We start from the raw sequence: 21,537 nt of genomic DNA on the forward strand, positions 1-21,537 counted from the left end.
GAGTTACAGCAGAAGACACGTCAACTTCCTGTGGCTATTAAAAACCCACTGGAGTCTGCATTATCTACTCCACACACACACACACACACACACACACACACTCTTCCTATGGTCATAATTGCTGTATCTAGGGCATAGAAAATTGCACATGATGCCAACCCTCCCACACTTATGTTGTTGGCATGGCGACTGGACCCCGAGGTGACAGGAGGAGTATAATATATAATAATAATTACATTGTTCTGATGACGACATTCACTAGATTTGAATAGCCCAATCAGTGGTGCTTTAGGACGGGTCCTGTATGGCTGTTTTAAAATAATACAACACTCTATTACACAACATAGAGAAGTGGACTGGCCGCATCTCAGACTCTCTAACGTTAACATTAGAACCACAGAGCCAGCTTTATAGAACACTTGTGTGAGTGTGTGTTTTTGTGTGTGTGCGTAATGTGTGTGTGCACTTGTACGTGTGTATGTGCATGTATGCATGTGTGTGCATACATAGTCTCACCTATAAACCCAGAGGAGGGTGGGTTGGGCTGAATGGTCTCCTGGGTGTTGCCCTGGATCACGTCCCAGAGATGCCACAAATATTTGGGGTGGAGGACGTAGAAGGGCTGGGTGGGGTGGAGCTTCCGGTGCTCCACGTACGGACTGAACAGGTTATAGTCTGGACTGGCATACCACTGTTTGAGAGCACGAGAGAGAGAGGGGAAAGGGAGAGGGAGGGTGAAAGATAGAGAAAGGAAAGAGGTTTGAGAGTGGGGGCAGAGAAAGAGAGGGAGACAGAGAGGGGGGTAGTAGTTATAGTCTACTCTAGACTGACATACCTAAGAAAAAAAGAGACAGACCAACACAAACAGACAGAGAGAGGCAGAGACTGACAGACAAACATACAAACAGACACAGACAGTACTTTTCCTTCTGCAGTCATTTGCAGGTGTGTGTGTGTGTGTGTGTGTGTGTGTGTGTGTGTGTGTGTGTGTGTGTGTGTGTGTGTGTGTGTGTGTGTGTGTGTGTGTGTATACACAGTTGAAGTTGGAAGTTTACATACACTTAGGTTGGAGTCATTAAAACTAGTTTTTCAACCACTCCACTAATTTCTTGTTAACAAATTGTAGTTTTGAGTCATTAAAACAAGTTTTTCAACCACTTCACAAATGTCTTGTTAACAAACTATAGTTTTGTCAAGTCAGTTAGGACACCTACTTTGTGCATGACGAGTCATTTTCCCAACAACTGTTTACAGACAGATTATTTCACTTATAACTCACTGAGTTATAATACACTAAGTTGACTGTGCCTTTAAACAGCTTAGAAAATTCCAGAAAATTATGTCATGGCTTTAGAAGCTTCTGATAGGCTAATTGACATCATTTGAGTCAATTGGAGGTGTACCTGTGGATGTATTTCAAGGCCTACCTTCAAACTCAGTGCCTCGTTGCTTGACATCATGGGAAAATCAAAAGAAATCAGCCAAGAACTCAGAAAAACAATTGGAGACCTCCACAAGTCTGGTTCATCCTTGGGAGCAATTTCCAAATGCCTGAAGGTACTACGTTCATCTGTACAAACAATGGTACGCAAGTATAAACACCATGGGACCATGCAGCCGTCATACCGCTCAGGAAGGAGACGCATTCTGTCTCCTAGAGATGAACGTACTTTGGTGCGAAAAGTGCAAATCAATCCCAGAACAACAGCAAAGGACCTTGTGAAGATGCTGGAGGAAACAGGTACACAGGTATCGATATCCACAGTAAAACGAGTCCTATATCGACATAACCTGAAAGGCTGCTCAGCAAGGAAGAAGCCACTGCTCCAAAACCGCCATTAAAAAAAGCCAGACTACGGTTTGCAACTGCACATGTCACGCCCTGACCTTAGAGATCCTTGTTATTCTCTATGGTTGGTTAGATCAGGGTGTGACGCGGGTGGGAAATTCTATGTTTTCTGTTTCTTTGTTTTTGGGCCAGTGTGGTTCCCAATCAGAGGCAGCTGTCTATCGTTGTCTCTGATCGGGAATCATACTTAGGCAGCCTGTTTTCCACCTGAGGTTGTAGGATCTTGTTTTCTGTTTAGTGTCTGTGCGCTTTCGTTTTGTTGCTGTAGTTATTTTGTTTTAGTGTCTCTTGAATAAACGAATCATGAACACTTACCACGCTGCGCCTTGGTCTACTTCTACCACCAACGAGAGCCGCCACAGCACATGGGGACAAAGATCATACTTTTTGGAGAAATGTCCTCTGGTCTGATGAAACAAAAATATAACTGTTTGGCCATAATGACCATCATTATGTTTTTCAGGAAAAAGGGGGAGGCATGCAAGCCGAAGAACACCATCCCAACCGTGAAGCACGGGGGTGGCAGCATCATGTTGTGGGGGTGCTTTGCTGCAGGAGGGACTGGTGCACTTCACAAAATAAAAGGCATCATGAGGCAGGACAATTATGTGGATATATTGAAGCAACATCTCAATACATCAGTCAGGAAGTTAAAGCTTGGTCACAAATGGGTCTTCCAAATGGACAATGACCCCAAGCATACTTCCAAAGTTGTTACAAAATGGCTTAAGGACAACAAAGTCAAGGTATTGGAGTGGCCATCACAAAGCCCTGACCTCAATCCTATAGAAAATGTGTGGGCAGAACTGAAAAAGTGTGTGCGAGCAAGGAGCCCTACAAACCTGACTCAGTTACACCAGCGCTGTCAGGAGGAATGGGCCAAAATTTACCCAACATATTGTGGAAAGCTTGTGGAAGGCTACCCGAAACGTTTGACCCAAGTTAAACAAAGCCAATGCTACAAAATACTAATTGAGTATATGTAAACTTCTGACCCACTGGGAATGTGATGAAAGAAATGAAAGATTAAATGAATCATTCTCTACTATTATTCTGACATTTCACATTCTTAAAATAAAGTGGTGATCTTAACTGACCTACGACAGTGTCACATCCTGACACTGGGTCATTTGGGTCATTTGCCATAGTAGAATGGTCAGGGCGTGGCAGGGGGGGTTGTTTTGTGTGTTTTGGGGTTTGTTGGTTTCTAGGGGAATGTGTTCTAGTTTTCATTTTCTATGTTTCGTTTTCCAGGGTTGGCCGAGTATGGTTTCCAATCAGAGGCAGGTGTCTTTCATTGTCTCTGATTGGAAGCCATACTTAGGCAGCCTGTTTTCCTTTGGGTTTTGTGGGTGGTTGTTTTCCGTATTAGTCTGTGTACTGTTTTGTCGTTTGGTTATTTTGTTTAAGTTTTCTCTCTAAATAAATGAAGATGAGCACTATACACGCTGCGCCTTGGTCTGTTCAAAACGACGCTTGTGACAGACAGGACATTTTTACTAGGATTAAATGTCAGGAATAGTGAAAAACTGAGTTTAAATGTATTTGGCTAAGGTGTATGTACACTTCCGACTTCAACTGTGTGTATATATATATATATACATACACACATACATACACACACACACACACACACACACACACACACACACACACACACACACACACACACACACACACACACACACACACACACACACACACACACACACACACACATATATAGGACCAGTCAACAAGTGTGGACACACCTACTCATTCAAGGGGTTTTCTATTTTTAGTATTTTCTACATTGTAGAATAATAGTGAAAACATCAAAACAATGAAATAACACATATGGAATCATGTAGTAAACAAAAAAGTGTTAAACAAATCAAAATATATTTGAGATTCTTCAAAGTAGCCACCCCTAGCCTTGATGACAGCTTTGCACACTCTTGGCATTCTCTCAGCCAGCTTCATGAAGTAGTCACCTGGAATGCATTTCAATTATCAGGTGTGCCTTGTTAAAAGTAAAATTTGTGGAATTTCTTTCATTCTTAATGCATTTGAGCCAATCAGTTGTTTTTTGACAAGGTAGGGGTGGTATACAGAAGATAGCCCTATTTGGTAAAAGACCAAGTCCATATTATGGCAAGAACAGCTAAAATAAGCTAAGATAAACGACAGTCCATCATTACTTTAAGACATGAAGGTCAGTAAATCCGGAACATTGCCTAGTCAAATAAAGATTTTTTTTTTTTAAGCTAACATTTCAAGAACTTTGAAAGTTTATTCAAGTGCAGTCACAAAAACCATCAAGCGCTATGATGAAACTGGCTCTCATGAGGACCACCACAGGAAAGGAAGACCCGGAGTTACCTCTGATATAGAGGATAAGTTCATTAGAGTTACCAGCCTCAGAAATTTCATCTCAAATAAATACTTCAGAGTTCAAGGAACAGACACATCTCAACATCAACTGTTCAGAGGAGACTACGTGAATCAGGCCTTCATGGTCGAATTGCTGCAAAGAAACCACTACTAAAGGACACCAATAAGAAGAAGAGATGTGCTTGGGGCAAGAAACACGAGCAATGGACATTAGACCGCTGGAAATCTGTCCTTTGGTCTGATGAGTCTAAATTTGAGATGTTTGGTTCCAACCGCCGTGTCTTTGTGAGACGCAGAGTAGATGAACGGATTATCTCAGCATGTGTGGTTCTCACCGTGAAGCATGGAGGAGGAGGAGTGAAGGTGTGGGTGTGCTTTGCTGGTAACACTGTCAGTGATTTATTTAGAATTCAAGGCACACTTAACCAGCATGGCTACCACTGCATTCTGCAGCGATACGCCATCCCTTTTGGTTTGTGCTTAGTGGGACTATCATTTGTTTTTCAACAGGACAATGACCCAAAACACACCTCCAGGCTGTGTAAGGGCTATTTGACCAAGAAGGAGAATGATGGAGTATTGGATATCAGAGCAACGTCAGCTTACCAGCACTACGACCAAGAATACGACCTTCCCTATGTGGATCCTTTGTTCAAACCACTCAAGGAATTTACCCAAAACAACGTCGCCACAGAAGAGGTAGACGGAGTGGCCTTCTGGTCAGACTTCGGAGGCGCACACACCACTCACCGCTTCCGAGTATATTACTTGCTAATGCCCAGTCTCTAGATAACAAGGTAGATGAAATTAGAGCAAGGGTTGCTTTCCAGAGAGACATCTGGGATTGTCACATACAAATATAAACAGTGTAGTTATTCTCTCCGCAAGGCAATCAAACAATCAAAATGTCAGCATAAGGACAAAGTGGAGTCACAATTCAACAGCTCAGACATGAGACGTATGTGGCAGGGTCTACAGACAATCACGGACTACAAAAAGAAAATCAGACAAAAGAAAATTGCCCGCTTTGAGGATAGCACAGTGCCACCGACGCGGTCTGCTACCAAGAACTGTGGGCTCTTCTTCTCCATGGCCAACGTGAGTAAGACACTTAAACATGTTAACCCTCGCAAGGCCGGCCCAGACGGCATCCCTAGCCGCATCCTCAGAGCATGCGCAGACCAGCTGGCTGGTGTGCTTACGGACATATTCAATCGCTCCCTATCCCAGTCTGCTGTGCCCACTTGCTTCAAGATGTCCACCAAGGTAACTGAACTGAATGACTATCGTCCCGTAGCCCTCACTTCTGTCATCATGAAGTGCTTTGAGAGACTAGTATATCATATCACCTCCACCTTCACCCTAGACTCACTGCAATTTGCATAACGCCCCAATTGGTCCACAGACGATGCAATCGCCATCACACTGCCCTATCCCATCTGGACAAGAGGAATACCTATGTAAGAACGCTGTTCATTGACTACAGCTCAGCATTCAACACCATAGTACCCTCCAAGCTCATCATTAAGCTGGAAGCCCTGGGTCTCAACCCCGCCCCGCCCTGTGCGATTGGGTCCTCAACGTCAACATTGATGAGGTGACTCCGGGATGCTGGCCTTCTTGGCAGAGTTGCAAAGAAAAAGCCATATCTCAGACTGACCAATAAAAATAAAAGATTAAGATGGGCATCCCGGAGTCGCCTCTTCACTGTTGAAGTTGAAACTGGTGTTTTGCGGGTACTATTTAATGAAGCTGCCAGTTGAGGACTTGTGAGGCGTCTGTTTCTCAAACTAGACAGTCTAATGTACTTGTCCTCTTGCTCAGTTGTGCACCGGGGCCTCCCACTCCTCTTTCTATTCTGATTAGAGCCAGTTTGCGCTGTTCTGTGAAGGGAGTAGTACACAGCGTTGTATGAGAGCTTCAGTTTCTTGGCAATTTCTCGCATGGAATAGCCTTCATTTCTCAGAACAAGAATAGACTTACGAGTTTCAGAAGAAAGTTCTTTATTTCTGGCCATTTTGAGCCTGTAATCGAACCCACAACTGCTGATGCTCCAGATACTCAACTAGTCTAAAGCAGGCCAGTTTTATTGCTTCTTTAATCAGAACAGTTTTCAGCTGTGCTAACATAATTGCAAAAGGGTTTTCTAATGGCTGATTTTGAATGGAATATCTACATAGGCGTACAGAGGCCCATAATCAGCAACCATCACTCCTGTGTTCCAATGGCACGTTGTGTTAGCTAATCCAAGTTTATCATTTTAAAAGGCTATCAATTAGCCTTTTAAAATGATTGAACAGAGCGAGCTGGATGCATATATAAACATTTTGACGCTGGCAAGCAGACATGCAATCAAGTACCACACACACACACACACACACACACACACACACACACTTTTACAGCTGTTATTTTCTGTCGGCTGGGACTCTAGTGAGACCAATTTGGAGCAGGGTGAAAAAACAATTGTTATGAGGACTTTAGTGGTGTGAATAAATGTTTAAACAAATTGTGGGCTGATAAGTGTTCATTAAATTAAGAAGGGCTGAGTGGTGAATGGCAGGCAGCTCTCAGAGACAGAGAGAAGGAGAGAGACAGCACAGCGATGGAGAGAGACCGGGTCAGCAAGTTAACAGCTTGACGTCTGGGCTCTACTGAGGTAAAACTATTAAACACACACTGCCTTGAAAGTAGTGTATGTAGATCTGTGTGTTGGTTTTGCAACATTTCAGGCAACACCTGCTAACCGTCTCCACTTATGTTCCCTCCTGTTTAATTAAACAGCGTATTAGTCTAACAGCCATTGTAAAATGTATTCACCAGAGAGAGAGAGAGAGAGAGAGAGAGAGGAGGGGAGAAAAGAGAGGAGAGGGGAGAAATAGGGGGGGGGGGGGGGTGATTAACCTGCTGGAGCCAGGAGTCCCATGAAATCTATTAATCAGTGATTCACAATGATCATCATAGCCTTGTCCTTTTCCCCAGGACTTATTATTGAGCATGCACCTCAGCTCAGAAAGAGGTAGGGATAAAGGGAGGGAGTACATGAAGAAAGAGGAGGATCAGAGAGAGAAGCTGATTGGTCCTGCGGCTGACGTAATAGTCATGAAATAAAGAGAGGAGGTGACAGGAGGAGGGGGAAATGAGGAAAGAGAGAGAGAGAAGGAGGGGAGAGAGAGAAGGAGGGGAGAGAGAGAAGGAGGGGAGAGGAGAGGGGGAAGGAGGGGAGAGAGAAGGAGGGAAGAGTGAAGGAGGGGAGAGAAAAGGAGGGGAGAGAGAAGGAGGGGAGAGAGAGAAGGAGGGAAGAGAGAAGGAGGGGAGAGGAGAGGGGGAAGGAGGGGAGAGAGAAGGAGGGGAGAGGGAAGGAGGGAAGAGTGAAGAGTGAAGGAGGGGAGAGAAAAGGAGGGGAGAGAGAAGGAGGGAGAGAGAAGGAGGGAGAGGGAAGGAGGGGAGAGAGAGTGAAGGAGGGGAGAGAGAGTGAAGGAGGGAGAGAGAGAGGAGGGAGAGAGAGAGAGAAGGAGGGGAGAGAGGAAGGAGGGGAGAGAGAGAGGAGGGAGAGAGAGAAAAGGAGGGAGAGAGAGAGAGATGGAGGGGAGAGAGAAGGAGGGAAGAGAGAGAAGGAGGGGAGAGAGGGAAGGAGGGAGAGAGGGAAGGAGGGGAGAGAGAGAAGGAGGGAGAGAGAGAGAAGGAGGGGAGAGGAGAGGGGGAAGGAGGGGAGAGAGAAGGAGGAAGAGTGAAGGAGGGGAGAGAGAAGGAGGGGAGAGGGAAGGAGGGGAGAGAGAGTGAAGGAGGGGAGAGAGAGAGGAGGGGAGAGAGAGGAGGGGAGAGAGAGAGATATAAGGAGGGGAGAGAGAGGGAAGGAGGGGAGAGAGAAAGAGGGGAGAGAGAGAGAGAGGAGGGAGAGAGAGAAAAGGAGGGGAGAGAGAGGAGGGGAGAGAGAGAGAGGAGGGGAGAGAGAGAAAAGGAGGGGAGAGAGAGAAGGAGGGGAGAGAGAGGAGGGGAGAGAGGGAAGGAGGGAGAGAGAGAAGGAGGGGAGAGAGAGAAGGAGAGGAGAGAGAGAAGGAGGGAGAGAGAGGGGGAAGGAGGGGAGAGAAAAAGGAGGGGAGAGAGAAGGAGGGGAGAGGGAAGGAGGGAAGAGTGAAGGAGGGGAGAGAGAAGGAGGGGAGAGAGAGTGAAGGAGGGAGAGAGAGAGGAGGGGAGAGAGAGAGGAGAGGAGAGAGAGACGGAGGGAGAGAGAGAGAGAAGGAGGGAGAGAGAGGGAAGGAGGGGAGAGAGAGAGAAGGAGGGGAGAGAGAGGAGGGGAGAGAGAGAGAAGGAGGGGAGAGAGAGGAGGGGAGAGAGAGATAAGGAGGGGAGAGAGAGAAGGGAGAGGGAGAGAGAGAGAAGGAGGGGAGAGAGAGAAAGGAGGGGAGAGAGAGAAGGAGGGGAGAGAGAGAAGGAGGGGAGAGAGAAGGAGGAGAGAGAGAGGAGAGGGAAGGAGGGGAGAGAGAAGGAGGAGAGAGGGAAGGAGGGAAGAGTGAAGGAGGGGAGAGAGAAGGAGGGGAGAGAGAGTGACGGAGGGGAGAGAGAGAGGAGGGAGAGAGAGAGAGAGAAGGAGGGAGAGAGAGGGAAGGAGGGAGAGAGAGAGGAGGGAGAGAGAGAGAGAAGGAGAGGAGACAGAGAGAGGAGAGAGAGAGAGAAGGAGGGGAGAGAGAGGGAAGGAGGGGAGAGAGAGAGAGGAGGGGAGAGAGAGAGAGGGGAGAGAGAGAGGAGGAGAGAGAGAAGGAGGAGGAGAGAGAGAAGGAGGTGAGAGAGAGAAAAGGAGGGGAGAGAGAGAAAAGGAGGGGAGAGAGAGAAGGAGGGGAGAGGAGAGGGGGAAGGAGGGGAGGGGAAGGAGGGGAGAGGAAGGAGGGGAGAGAGAGTGAAGGAGGGGAGAGAGAGTGAAGGAGGGGAGAGAGAGAGGAGGGGAGAGAGAGACAGAAGGGGAGAGAGAGTGAAGAAGGGGAGAGAGAGTGAAGGAGGGGAGAGAGAAGGACGGGAGAGAGGGACGGAGGGGAGAGAGAGAAGGAGAGGAGAGGGGGAAGGAGGGGAGAGAGAGAGGAGGGAGAGAGAGAGGAGGGGAGAGAGAGAGGAGGAGAGAGAGAGAGAGAAGGAGGGGAGAGAGAGAGGAGGGGAGAGAGAGAGAAGGAGGGGAGAGAGAGAGAAGGAGGGAGAGAGAGAGAAGGAGGGAGAGAGAGAAAAGGAGGGGAGAGAGAGAAGGAGGGGAGAGGAGAGGGGAAGGAGGGGAGAGAGAAGGAGGAGAGAGGGAAGGAGGGAAGAGTGAAGGAGGGAAGAGAGTGACGGAGGGGAGAGAGAGTGACGGAGGGGAGAGAGAGGAGGGGAGAGAGAGAGGAGGGGAGAGAGAGTGAAGGAGGAGAGAGAGAGAGGAGGGGAGAGAGAGGGAAGGAGGGGAGAGAGAGGAGGAGAGAGAGAGAGAGAAGGAGGGGAGAGAGAGAGAGAAGGAGAGAGAGAGAGGAGGGGAGAGAGAGGAGGGGAGAGAGAGGAGGGGGAGAGAGAGAGAAGGAGGGGAGAGAGAGAAGGAGGGGAGAGAGAGAAAGGAGGGGAGAGAGAGAGAAGGAGGGGAGAGAGAGAAAAGGAGGGAGAGAGAGAAAAGGAGGGAGAGAGAGAAGGAGGGGAGAGGAGAGGGGGAAGGAGGGGAGAGAGAAGGAGGGGAGAGGGAAGGAGGGAAGAGTGAAGGAGGGAAGAGAGTGACGGAGGGGAGAGAGAGTGACGGAGGGGAGAGAGAGAGGAGAGAGAGAGAGGAGGGGAGAGAGAGGGAAGGAGGGGAGAGAGAAGGAGGGGAGAGAGAGAGAGAAGGAGGGGAGAGAGAGAGAGAAGGAGGGGAGAGAGAGGAGGGAGAGAGAGAGGAGGGGAGAGAGAGAGAAGGAGGGGAGAGAGAGAGAAGGAGGGAGAGAGAAAAGGAGGAGAGAGAGAAAAGGAGGGAGAGAGAGAAGGAGGGGAGAGAGAGGGGAAGGAGGGGAGAGAGAAGGAGGGAGAGGGAAGGAGGGGAGAGTGAAGGAGGGAGAGAGAAGGAGGGAGAGGGAAGGAGGGAGAGAGAGTGAAGAGTGAAGGAGGGGAGAGAGAGAGAGGAGGGGAGAGAGAGAAGGGGAGAGAGAGAGTGAAGGAGGGGAGAGAGAGTGAAGGAGGGGAGAGAGAGAGAGGAGGGAGAGAGAGTGAAGGAGGGGAGAGAGAGTGAAGGAGGGGAGAGAGAGTGAAGGAGGGAGAGAGAGAAAAGGATGGGAGAGAGAGAGGAGGGAGAGAGAGAGAGAGGAGGGGAGAGGAGGGAAGGAGGGGAGAGAAAGAGGAGGGGAGAGAGAGAGAAGGAGGGAGAGAGAGAGAAGGAGGGGAGAGAGAGAGAAGGACGGAGAGAGAGAAGGACGGGAGAGAGAGAGAAGGACGGGAGAGAGGAAAGGAGGGGAGAGAGAGAAGGAGGGGAGAGGGAGAGGGGGAAGGAGGAGAGAGGAAGGAGGGAAGAGTGAAGGAGGGAAGAGAGTGACGGAGGGGAGAGAGAGTGACTGAGGGGAGAGAGAGAGGAGGGAGAGAGAGAGGAGGGGAGAGAGGAAGGAGGGAGAGAGAGAGGAGGGAGAGAGAGAGAGAGAGAAGGAGGGAGAGAGAGAGAGGAAGGAGGGGAGAGAGAGAGAGAGAAGGGGGGAGAGAGAGGAGCAGAGAGAGGAGGGGGAGAGAGAGAGAAGGAGGGAGAGAGAGAAGGAGGAGAGGAGAGGGGGAAGGAGGGGAGAGAGAAGGAGGGGAGAGAGAAGGAGGGTAGAGTGAAGGAGGGGAGAGAGGAGGGGAGAGGGAAGGAGGGAGAGAGAGTGAAGAGTGAAGGAGGGGAGAGAGAGAGAGGAGGGGAGAGAGAGAAGGGGAGGGGAGAGAGATGAAGGAGGGGAGAGAGAGTGAAGGAGGGAGAGAGAGAAAAGGAGGGGAGAGAAGAGGGAAGGAAGGAGAGAGAAAGGAGGGGAGAGAGAGAGAAGGAGGGAGAGAGAGAGAAGGAGGGGGAGAGAGAGGAAGGACGGGAGAGAGAGAGAAGGACGGAGAGAAGGAAGGAGGGAGAGAGAAGGAGGGGAGAGAGAGAAGGAGGGGAGAGGAGAGGGGAAGGAGGGGAGAGAGAAGGAGGGGAGAAGGAAGGAGGGAAGAGAGAAGGAGTGAAGAGAGTGACGGAGGGAGAGAGAGATGACGGAGGGGAGAGAGAGAGAGGGGAGAGAGAGAGGAGGGGAGAGAGAGGGAAGGAGGGAGAGAGAGAGGAGGGGAGAGAGAGGAGGGGAGAGAGAGAGAGAGAAGGAGGGGAGAGAGAGAGGGAAGGAGGGGAGAGAGAGAGAGAGAAAAAGGGGAGAGAGAGGAGGGGAGAGAGAGAGAAGGAGGGAGAGAGAGAAGGAGGGAGAGAGAGAAAAGGAGGGGAGAGAGAGAAAAGGAGGGGAGAGAGAGAAGGAGGGGAGAGGGAAGGAGGGTAGAGTGAAGGAGGGGAGAGAGAAGGATGGGAGAGGGAAGGAGGGGAGAGAGAGTGAAGAGTGAAGGAGGGGAGAGAGAGAGAGGAGGGGAGAGAGAGAAGGGGGAGAGAGAGAGAAGGGGAGAGAGAGTGAAGGAGGGGAGAGAGAGAGAGGAGGGGAGAGAGAGTGAAGGAGGGGAGAGAGAGTGAAGGAGGGGAGAGAGAGAGAAGGAGGGGAGAGAGAGAGAAGGAGGGGAGAGAGAGAGAGAAGGAGGGGAGAGAGAGAGAGGAGGGGAGAGAGAGAGAGAAGGAGGGGAGAGAGAGAGAGGAGGGGAGAGAGAGAGAGAAGGAGGGGAGAGAGAGGGAAGGAGGGGAGAGAGAGGGAAGGAGGGGAGAGAGAGAGGAGGGGAGAGAGAGATAGGGAAGGAGGGGAGAGAAAGTGAAGGAGGGGGAGAGAGAGAGAAGGAGGGGAGAGAGAGAAGGAGGGGAGAGAGAGAAGGAGGGGAGAGGAGAGGGGGAAGGAGGGGAGAGAAGGAGGGGAGAGGGAAGGAGGGAAGAGAGAAGGAGGGGAGAGAGTGAAGGAGGTGAGAGACAGGAGGGGAAGAGAGAAGACGGGAGAGAGGGAAGGAGGGAGAGAGAGAAGGAGGGGAGAGAGAGAAGGAGGGGAGAGAGAAGGAGGGGAGAGAGAGAGGGGGAAGGAGGGGAGAGAGAAGGAGTGGAGAGAGAGTGAAGGAGGGGAGAGAGAGAAAAGGAGGGGAGAGAGAGGAGGGGAGAGAGAGAGAGAGGAGGGGAGAGAAGAGGGAAGGAAGGGAGAGAGAGAGGAGGGGAGAGAGAGAGAAGGAGGGGAGAGAGAGAGAAGGACTGGAGAGAGAGAGAAGGACGGGAGAGAGGGAAGGAGGGGAGAGAGAGAAGGAGGGGAGAGAGAGAAGGAGGGGGGAGAGGAGAGGGGGGGAAGGAGGGAGAGAGAAGGAGGGGAGAGGGAAGGAGGAAGAGTGAAGGAGGGAGAGAGAGATGAGGGGAGAGAGAGTGACGGAGGGGAGAGAGAGAGGAGGGGAGAGAGAGGAGGGGAGAGAGAGAGGAGGGGAGAGAGAGAGAGAGAAGGAGGGGAGAGAGAGAGGGAAGGAGGGGAGAGAGAGAGAGAGAAGGAGGGGAGAGAGAGGAGGGGAGAGAGAGAGAAGGAGGGGGAGAGAGAGAGGGAGGGGAGAGAGAGAAAAGGAGGAGAGAGAGAAAAGGAGGGAGAGAGAGAAAAGGAGGGAGAGAGAGAAGGAGGGGAGAGAGAAGGAGGGGAGAGGGAAGGAGGGTAGAGGAAGGAGGAGAGAGGGAAGGATGGGAGAGGGAAGGAGGGGAGAGAGAGGAAGAGTGAAAGGAGGGGAGAGAGAGAGAGGAGGGGAGAGAGAGAAGGGGAGAGAGAGAAGGGGAGAGAGAGAGGAGGGGAGAGAGAGTGAAGGAGGAGAGAGAGAGAGGGGGAGAGAGAGGAGGGAGAGAGAGAAAGAGGAGGGAGAGAGAGGAAGGAGGGGAGAGAGAGGAAAGAGGGAGAGAGAGAGAGAAGAGAGGAGAGAGAGAGAAGGAGGAGGAGAGAGAGAGAGAGGAGGGAGAGAGAGAGAGGAGGAGAGAGAGAGAGAGAGGGGAGAGAGAGAGAGAAGGAGGGGAGAGAGAGGGAAGGAGGGGAGAGAGAGGGAAGGGGGAGAGGGAAGGAGAGAGAGGAAGGAGGGAGAGAGAGAGAGGAGGGGAGAGAGAGAGAGAAGGAGGGAGAGAGAGAGAGAAGGAGGGGAGAGAGAGAGAAGGAGGGGAGAGAGAGAGAGAAGGAGGGGAGAGAGAGAGAAGGAGGGGAGAGAGAGAGAGGAGGGAGAGAGAGAGAGAGAAGGAGGGGAGAGAGAGAGAGAGAAGGAGGGGAGAGAGAGGGAGGGAGGGGAGAGAGAGGGAAGGAGGGGGAGAGAGAGAGAAGGAGAGGAGAGAGAGAAGGAGGGGAGAGAGAGAGGAGGAGAGAGAGAGAGAGAGAGAGAAGGAGGGGAGAGAGGGAAGGAGGGGAGAGAGAGTGAAGGAGGGGGAGAGAGAGAGAGGAGGGAGGGGAGAAGGGGAGAAGAGGGAGAGAGAGAGGGGGAGGGAGAGAGAGAGGAGGGGAGAGAGAGAGAAGGAGGGAGAGAGGGAAGGAGGGGAGAGAGGAAAGAGAGAGAGAGAGAAGGAGGGGAGAAGGGAGGGAAGGAGGGAGAGAGGAGGGAGGAGAGGAGAGAAGAGAGAGAGGGGAGAGAGGAAAAGAGAGAGAGAAGGAGGGAGAGAGAGGAAGGAGGGGAGAGGGGAAGGAGGGGGAGGGGAGAGAGGGAGAAGGAGGGGAAGAGAGAGAAGGAGGGGAGAGAGAGAGAGAGAGGAGGAGGGGAGAGAGAGAGAAAGGAGAGAGAGAGAGAGGGGAGAGAGAGAAGGAGGGAGAAGGGAGAGAAGGAGGGAGAGGGAAGGAGGGAGAGGAAGGAGGGAGGGAGGAGGGGAGAGAAGGAGGGGAGGAGAGAAGAGAAGGAGGGGAGAGAGAGAGGAGGAGAGAGGAAGGAGAGAGAAGAGAGAGGAGGAGAGAGAGAGAGAGGAGGGAAGAGAGAGAGAGAGGGAGAGGGAGAGAGAGAGAAGGAGGGAGAGAGAGAAGGAGGGGGAGAGAGAGAGAGGAGGGGAGAGAGAGAGAGAAGGAGGGGAGAGAGAGAGAGGGGGGAGAGAGAGAGAGGGGGGAGAGAGAGAGGGAAGGAGGGGAGAGAGAGGGAAGGAGGGGAGAGGAAGGAGGGGGAGAGAAGGGAGAGAGAGAGAGAGGAGGGAGAGAGAGAGAGAAGGAGGGAGAGAGAGAGAGAGGAGAGGAGAGAGAGAGAAGGAGGGGAGAGAGAGAGAGAAGGAGGGGAGAGAGAGAGAGAAGGAGGGGAGAGAGAGAGGAGGAGGAGAGAGAGAAGGAGGGGAGAGGGGGAGAGAGAGAGAAGAGAGAGGAGGGAGAGAGAGAGGGAAGGAGGGGAGAGAAGAAGGAGGGAGAGAGAGAAGGAGAGGAGAGAGAGAGGGGGAGAGGAGAGAGAGAAGAGAGGAGGGAGAGAGAAAGGAGGGAGAGAGAGGAAGGAGGGGAGAGAGAGAGAGGGGAGAAGAGAGAAGGAGGGGAGAGAGAAGAGGGAGAGAGAGAGGAAGGAGGAGAGAGAGAGAGGGGGGAGAGAGAAGGAGGGAGAGAGAGAGGGAGGAGAGAGAGAGAGAGGAGAGAGAGGGAAGGAGGAGAGAGAGAGGGAAAGAGGAAAGAGGGAGAGAGAGAGAAAGAGGAGAGAGAGAGAGGAGGAGAGGGAGAGAGAGAGAAGGAGGGAGAGAGAGAGAAGGAGGGGAGAGAGAGAAGGAGGGAGAGAGAGAGAGAAGGAGGGAGAGAGAGAGAGAGAAGGAGGGAGAGAGAGAGAGAAGGAGGGGAGAGAGAGAGAGAAGGAGGGGAGAGAGAGAAGGAGGGGAGAGAGAGAGAGAAGGAGGGGAGAGAGAGGAGAAGGAGGGGAGAGAGGGAAGGAGGGGAGAGAGAGAGGAGGGGAGAGAGAGAGAGGGAGGGAGAAGAGAGAGAGGAAGGAGGGGGAGAGAGAGAAGGAGGGAAGAGAGAGAAGGAGAGAGAGAGGGAGGGGAGAGAGAGAGAGAGAAGGAGGGGAGAGAGGGAAGGAGGGAGAGAGAGAGAGGAGGGAGAGAGAGAGAAGGAGTGAAGGAGGGGGAGGGGAGAGAGAGAAAGAGGGAGGAGAGAGAGAAGGAGGGGAGAGAGAGGGAGGGGAGAGAGAAAAGGAGGGGAGAGAGGGTAAGGGAGGGGAGAGAGAGAGGAGGGGAGAGAGAGAGGAGGGGAGAGAGAGAGGAGGGGAGAGAGAAGGAGGGGAGAGAGAGAGAAGGAGGGGAGAGAGAGAAGGAGGGGAGAGACAGGAGGGGAGAGAGAGAGAGAGAGAGAGAGGAGGGGGAGAGAGAGAGAGAGGAGGGAGAGAGAGAGGGAAGGGGAGAGAGAGAAAGAGAGAGAGAGAGAAGGGAGGGGAGAGAGAGGGAAGGAGGGGAGAGAGAGGAGGGGAGAGAGAAGGGGCAGAGAGAGAAAAGGAGGGGAGAGAGAGAAAAGGAGGGGAGAGAGAGAAAAGGAGGGAGAGAGAGAAAAGGAGGGGAGAGAGGGAAGGAGGGGGAGAGAGGGAAGGAGGGGAGAGAGGGTAGAGAGAGAAGGGGGGAGAGAGAAGGAGAGGGGGAAGGAGGGGAGAGACAAGGAGGGGAGAGGGAAGGAGGGGAGAGAGAGGAGGGGAGAGAGAGAGGAGGGGAGAGAGAGAGAAGGAGGGGAGAGAGAGAAAAGGAGGGGAGAGAGAGAAAGGAGGGGAGAGAGAGAAAAGGAGGGGAGAGAGAGAAGGAGGGGAGAGAGGGGGAGGGAGGGAGAGAGAAGGAGGGGAGAGAAAGGAGGGGAGAGAGATGAAGAGTGAAGGAGGGAGAGAGAGAGAGGAGGGGAGAGAGAGAGAGAGGGGAGAGAGAGAGAGGAGGGGAGAGAGAGTGAAGGAGGGGAGAGAGAGTGAAGGAGGGGAGAGAGAAAAGGAGGGGAGAGAGAGAGGAGGGGAGAGAGAGAGAGAGAGGGGAGAGAGAGAGAGAGGAGGGAGAGAGAAGGACGGGAGAGAGAGAGAAGGAGGGGAGAGAGAGAAGGAGGGGAGAGAGAGAAGGAGGGGAGAGAGAAGGAGGGGAGAGAGAGAAGGAGGGGAGAGAGAAGGAGGGGAGAGGGAAGGAGGAAGAGTGAAGGAGGGAAGAGAGTGACTGGAGGGGAGAGAGAGTGACTGGAGGGGAGAGAGAGAGGAGGGGAGAGAGAGGGAAGGAGGGGAGAGAGAGAGAAGGAGGGGAGAGAGAGGAGGGGAGAGAGAGAGAGAGAGAAGGAGGGGAGAGAGAGAGAGAAGGAGGGGAGAGAGAGAGGGAAGGAGGGGAGAGAGAGAGAGAGAAGGGGGAGAGAGAGAGAGAAAGGAGGGGAGAGAGAGAGGGAAGGAGGGAGAGAGAGAGAGAGAAGGAGGGGAGAGAGGGGGGGGGAGGAGGAGGGGGAGAGAGAGGGAGGGGAGAGAGAGAAAGGAGGAGAGAGAGAAAAGGAGGGAGAGAGAGAAGGGGAGGGGGAGAGGGGAAGGAGGGAGAGGAAGGAGGGAGAGAAGGGGAGAGGAGGGAGAGAGAAGGATGGGAGAGGGAAGGAGGGGGGAGAGAAGAGAAGGAGGGGAGAGAGAGAGAGGAGGGGAGAGAGAGAAGGGAGAGAGAGAAGGGGAAGGGAGAGAGGAGGGGAGAGAGAGAAAAGGAGGGGAGAGAAAGAAAAGGGAGGGAGAGGGAGAAAAGGAGGGGAGAGAGAGGAGGGGAGAGGAGAGGGGGAAGGAGGGGGAGAGAGAAGGAGGAGAGGGAAGGAGGGTAGAGTGAAGGAGGGGAGAGAGAAGGATGGGAGAGGGAAGGAGGGGAGAGAGAGTGAAGAGTGAAGGAGGGGAGAGAGAGAGAAGGGGAGAGAGAGTGAAGGAGCGGAGAGAGAGTGAAGGAGGGGAGAGAGAGAGAAGGAGGGGAGAGAGAGAGAAGGAGGGGAGAGAGAGAGAGGAGGGGAGAGAGAGAGAGAAGGAGGGAGAGAGAGAGGGAAGGAGGGGAGAGAGAGGGAAGGAGGGGAGAGAGAGGGAAGGATGGGATTGAGAGAGGAGGGAGAGAGAGGGAAGGAGGGAGACAGAGGAAGGAGGGGAGAGAGAGAAGGAGGGAGAGAGAGAAGGAGGAGAGAGAGAAGGAGGGGAGAGGGGAAGAGGAGGGGAGAGAGAAGGAGGGGAGAGGGAAGGAGGGGAGAGAGAAGGAGGGAGAGAGTGAAGGAGGTAAGAGACAGGAGGGGAGAGAGAAGGACGGGAGAGAGGGAAGGAGGGGAGAGAGAGAAGGAGGGGAGAGAGAGAAGGAGGGGAGAGAGAAGGAGGGGAGAGGAGAGGGGGGAAGGAGGGGAGAGAGAGAGGGGAGAGGAAGGAGGGAGAGAGAAGGGGGGGAGAGATGAAGGGGAGAGAGAGAGAGAGAAGGAGGGGAGAGAGAGAGAGAAGGAGGGGAGAGAGAGAGAAGGAGGGGAGAGAGAGAAGGAGGGGAGAGAGAGAGAAGGAGGGGAGAGAGAGAAGGAGGGGAGAGAGAGAAAAGGAGGGGAGAGAGAGAGGAGGGGAGGGAGAGAGAGAGAGAGGAGGGGAGAGGAGAGGGAAGGAAGGGAGAGAGAGAGGAGGGGAGAGAGAGAAGGAGGGGAGAGAGAGAGAAGGAGGGGAGAGAGAGAGAGGAGAGAGAGAGAAGGGTAGAGAGAGAGAGGGGAGAGAGAGAGAAGGAGGGGAGAGAGAGTGAAGGAGGGGAGAGAGAGAGGAGGGGAGAGAGAGAGAGAGGGGAGGGGAGAGAGAGAGAGAGGAGGGGAGAGAGAGAGAAGGAGGGGAGAGAGAGAGAAGGAGAGAGAGAGAAGGAGGGGGAGAGAGAGAGAAGGAGGGGAGAGAGAGAGAGGAGGGGAGAGAGAGAGAGGAGGGGAGAGAGAAGGAGGGGAGAGAGGGAAGGAGGGGAGAGAGAGTGAAGGAGGGGAGAGAGAGAGAAGGGGAGAGAGTGAAGGAGGGGAGAGAGAGTGAAGGAGGGGGGAGAGAGTGAAGGAGAGGAGAGAGAGAAGGAGGGGAGAGAGAGAGGAGGGGAGAGAGAGAAGGAGGGGAGAGAGAGAAAAGGAGGGGAGAGAGAGTGAAGGAGGGGAGAGAGAGAGGGAGGGGAGAGAGAGAGGAGGGGAGAGAGAAGGAGGGGAGAGAGAGAAGGAGGGGAGAGAGAGAAGGAGGGGAGAGAGAGAAGGAGGGGAGAGAGAGAAGAAGGGGAGGAGAGAGAGAGAGAGGAGGGAGAGAGAGAGAAAAAGGAGGGGAGAGAAGTAAGGAGGGGAGAGAGAGAAAGGAGGGAGGAGAGAGAGAAGGAGGGAGGAGAGAGAGAAGGAGGGGAGAGAGAGAGGAGGGGAGAGAGAAAAGGAGGGGAGAGAGAGTGAAGGAGGGGAGAGAGAGAGGAGGGGAGAGAGAGAGGAGGGGAGAGAGAGAGGAGGGGAGAGAGAAGGAGGGGAGAGAGAGAGAAAGGAGGGGAGAGAGAGAAGGAGGGGGAGAGACAGGAGGGGAGAGAGAGAGAGAGAGAGGAGAGGGGAGAGAGAGAGAGAGAGGAGGGGGAGAGAGAGGGAAGGGAGAGAGAGAGAGAGAGAGAGAGAAGGAGGGGAGAGAGAGGGAAGGAGGGGAGAGAGAGGAGGGGGAGAGAGAAGGAGGGCAGAGAGAGAAAAAGGAGGGGAGAGAGAGAGAAAAGGAGGGGAGAGAGAGAAAAGGAGGGAGAGAGAGGAAGGAGGGGAGAGAGGGAAGGAGGGGAGAGAGGGTAGAGAGAGAAGGAGGGGAGAGAGAAGGAGAGGGGGAAGGAGGGGAGAGACAAGGAGGGGAGAGGGAAGGAGGGGAGAGAGAGAAGGGGAGAGAGAGGAGGGGAGAGAGAGAGAGGAGGGGAGAGAGAGGAGGGGAGAGAGAGAGAGAAGGAGGGGAGAGAGAGAAAAGGAGGGGAGAGAGAGAAAGGGAGGGGAGAGAGAGAAAAGGAGGGGAGAGAGAAGGAAGGAGGAGGGAGAGGGGGAAGGAGGGGAGAGAGAAGGAGGGAGAGGGAAGGAGGGGAGAGTGAAGGAGGGGAGAGAGAAGGAGGGAGAGAGAGGAAGAGTGAAGGAGGGGAGAGAGAGAGAGGAGGGAGAGAGAGAGAGGAGGAGGAGAGAGAGAGAGGAGGGGAGAGAGAGTGAAGGAGGGGAGAGAGAGTGAAGGAGGGGAGAGAGAAAAGGAGGGGAGAGAGAGAGGAGAGAGAGAGAGAGAGAGGAGGGGAGAGGAGAGGGAAGGAGGGGAGAGAGAAGGACGGGAGAGAGAGAGAAGGAGGGGAGAGAGAGAAGGAGGGGAGAGAGAGAAGGAGGAGAGAGAAGGAGGGGAGAGGGAAGGAGGGAAGAGAAGGAGGGAAGAGAGTGACGGAGGGGAGAGAGAGAGACGGAGGGGAGAGAGAGAGGAGGGGAGAGAGAGGGAAGGAGGGGAGAGAGAGAGAAGGAGGGGGAGAGAGAGAGAGAGAGAGAGAGAGAGAAGGAGGGGAGAGAGAGAGAGAGAAGGAGGGGAGAGAGAGAGAGAAAGGAGGGGGAGAGAGAGGGAAGGAGGGGAGAGAGAGAGAGAGAAGGGGGGGAGAGAGAGAGAGAGAAGGAGGGGAGAGAGAGAGGGAAGGAGGGGGAGAGAGAGAGAAAGGAGGGGAGAGAGAGGAGGGGAGAGAGAGAGAGGGGGAGGAGAGAGAGAGGAGAGGGGAGAGAGAGAAAAGGAGGGGAGAGAGAGAAAAAGGAGGGAGAGAGAGAGAAAGGGAGGGGAGAGAGAGAAAAGGAGGGGAGAGAGAGAAGGAGGGGAGGAAGGGGGAAGGAGGGGAGAGAGAAGGAGGGAGAAAGGAGGGAGAGAGAAGGATGGGAGAGAGGAAGGAGGGGAGAGAGAGTGAAGAGTGAAGGAGGGGAGAGAGAGAGAGGAGGGGAGAGAGAGAAGGGGAAGAGAGAAGGGAAGAGAGAGGAGGGGAGAGAAGGGGGAGAGAGAAAAGGAGGGGAGAGAGAGAAAAGGAGGGGAGAGAGAGAAAAGGAGGGGAGAGAGAGAAAAGGAGGGGAGAGAGAGAAGGAGGGGAGAGGAGAGGGGGAAGGAGGGGAGAGAGAAGGAGAGGGAGAGGGAAGGAGGGTAGAGTGAAGGAGGGGGAGAGGAAAGGGATGGGAGAGGGAAGGAGGGGGAGAGAGAGTGAAGAGTGAAGGAGGGGAGGAGAGAGAGAGAGGAGGGGAGAGAGAGAAGGGGAGAGAGAGTGAAGGAGCGGAGAGAGAGTGAAGGAGGGGAGAGAGAGAGAAGGAGGGGAGAGAGAGAAGGAGGGGAGAGAGAGAGGGGAGGGGAGAGAGAGAGAGAAGGAGGGGAGAGAGAGGGAAGGAGGGAGAGAGGGAAGGAGGGGGAGAGAGGAAGGATGGGATTGAGAGAGGGAGGGGAGAGAGAGAGGGAAGGAGGGGACACAGAGTGAAGGAGGGGGAGAGAGAGAAGGAGGGGAGAGAGAGAAGGAGGAGAGAGAGAGGGAGGAGGGGAGAGGGGGAAGGAGGGGAGAGAGAAGGAGGGGAGGAGGAAGGAGGGGAGAGAGAAGGAGGGGAGAGAGTGAAGGAGGTAAGAGACAGGAGGGGAGAGAGAAGGACGGGAGAGAGGGAAGGAGGGGAGAGAGAGAAGGAGGGGAGAGAGAGAAAGAGGGGAGAGAGAAGGAGGGGAGAGGGAGAGGGGGAAGGAGGGGAGAGAGAAGGAGGGGAGAGGGAAGGAGAGGAGAGAGAAGGAGGGGAGAGAGGAAGGAGGGGAGAGAGAGAGAAGGAGGGGAGAGAGAGAGAAGGAGGGGGAGAGAGAGAGAAGGAGGGGAGAGAGAGAAGGAGGGGAGAGAGAGAGAAGGAGGGGAGAGAGAAGAAGGAGGTAGAGAGAGAAAAGGAGGGGAGAGAGAGAGGGGGGGAGGGAGAGAGAGAGAGAGGGAGGGGAGAGGAGAGGGAAGGAAGGAGAGAGAGAGAGGAGGGGAGAAGAGAAGGAGGGGAGAGAGAGAGAGAAGGAGGGGAGAGAGAGAGGACGGGAGAGAGAGAGAAGGGTAGAGAGAGAGAAGGGGAGAGAGAGTGAAGGAGGGGAGAGAGAGGAAGGAGGGGAGAGAGAGAGAAGAGAGGGAGGGAGAGAGAGAGGGGAGGGGAGAGAGAGAGAGAGGAGGGGAGAGAGAGAGAAGGAGGGGAGAGAGAGAGGGGAGAGAGAGAGAAGGAGGGGGGAGAGAGAGAAGGAGGGGAGAGAGAGAGAGGAGGGAGAGAGAGAGAGGAGGGGAGAGAGAAGGAGGGGAGAGAGGGAAGGAGGGGAGAGAGTGAAGGAGGGGAGAGAGAGAGAAG

At 53.6% G+C, this 21,537-nt stretch overlaps 1 protein-coding gene across 1 annotated transcript in view; it reads right to left on the reverse strand.

Annotated features, from left to right (window-relative positions):
• Window positions 1-21,537, reverse strand: part of LOC106586768 (beta-galactoside alpha-2,6-sialyltransferase 2) — a 113,366-nt gene that overhangs the window by 23,716 nt on the left and 68,113 nt on the right. The window contains exon 5 of the mRNA XM_014174374.2: window positions 517-691. Coding sequence (XP_014029849.1) covers window positions 517-691 — 175 coding nt within the window. The remainder of the gene's footprint in view (window positions 1-516; window positions 692-21,537) is intronic.

This window comes from Salmo salar, chromosome ssa25, assembly GCF_905237065.1.
Source record: "Salmo salar chromosome ssa25, Ssal_v3.1, whole genome shotgun sequence".
NCBI lineage: Eukaryota > Metazoa > Chordata > Actinopteri > Salmoniformes > Salmonidae > Salmo > Salmo salar.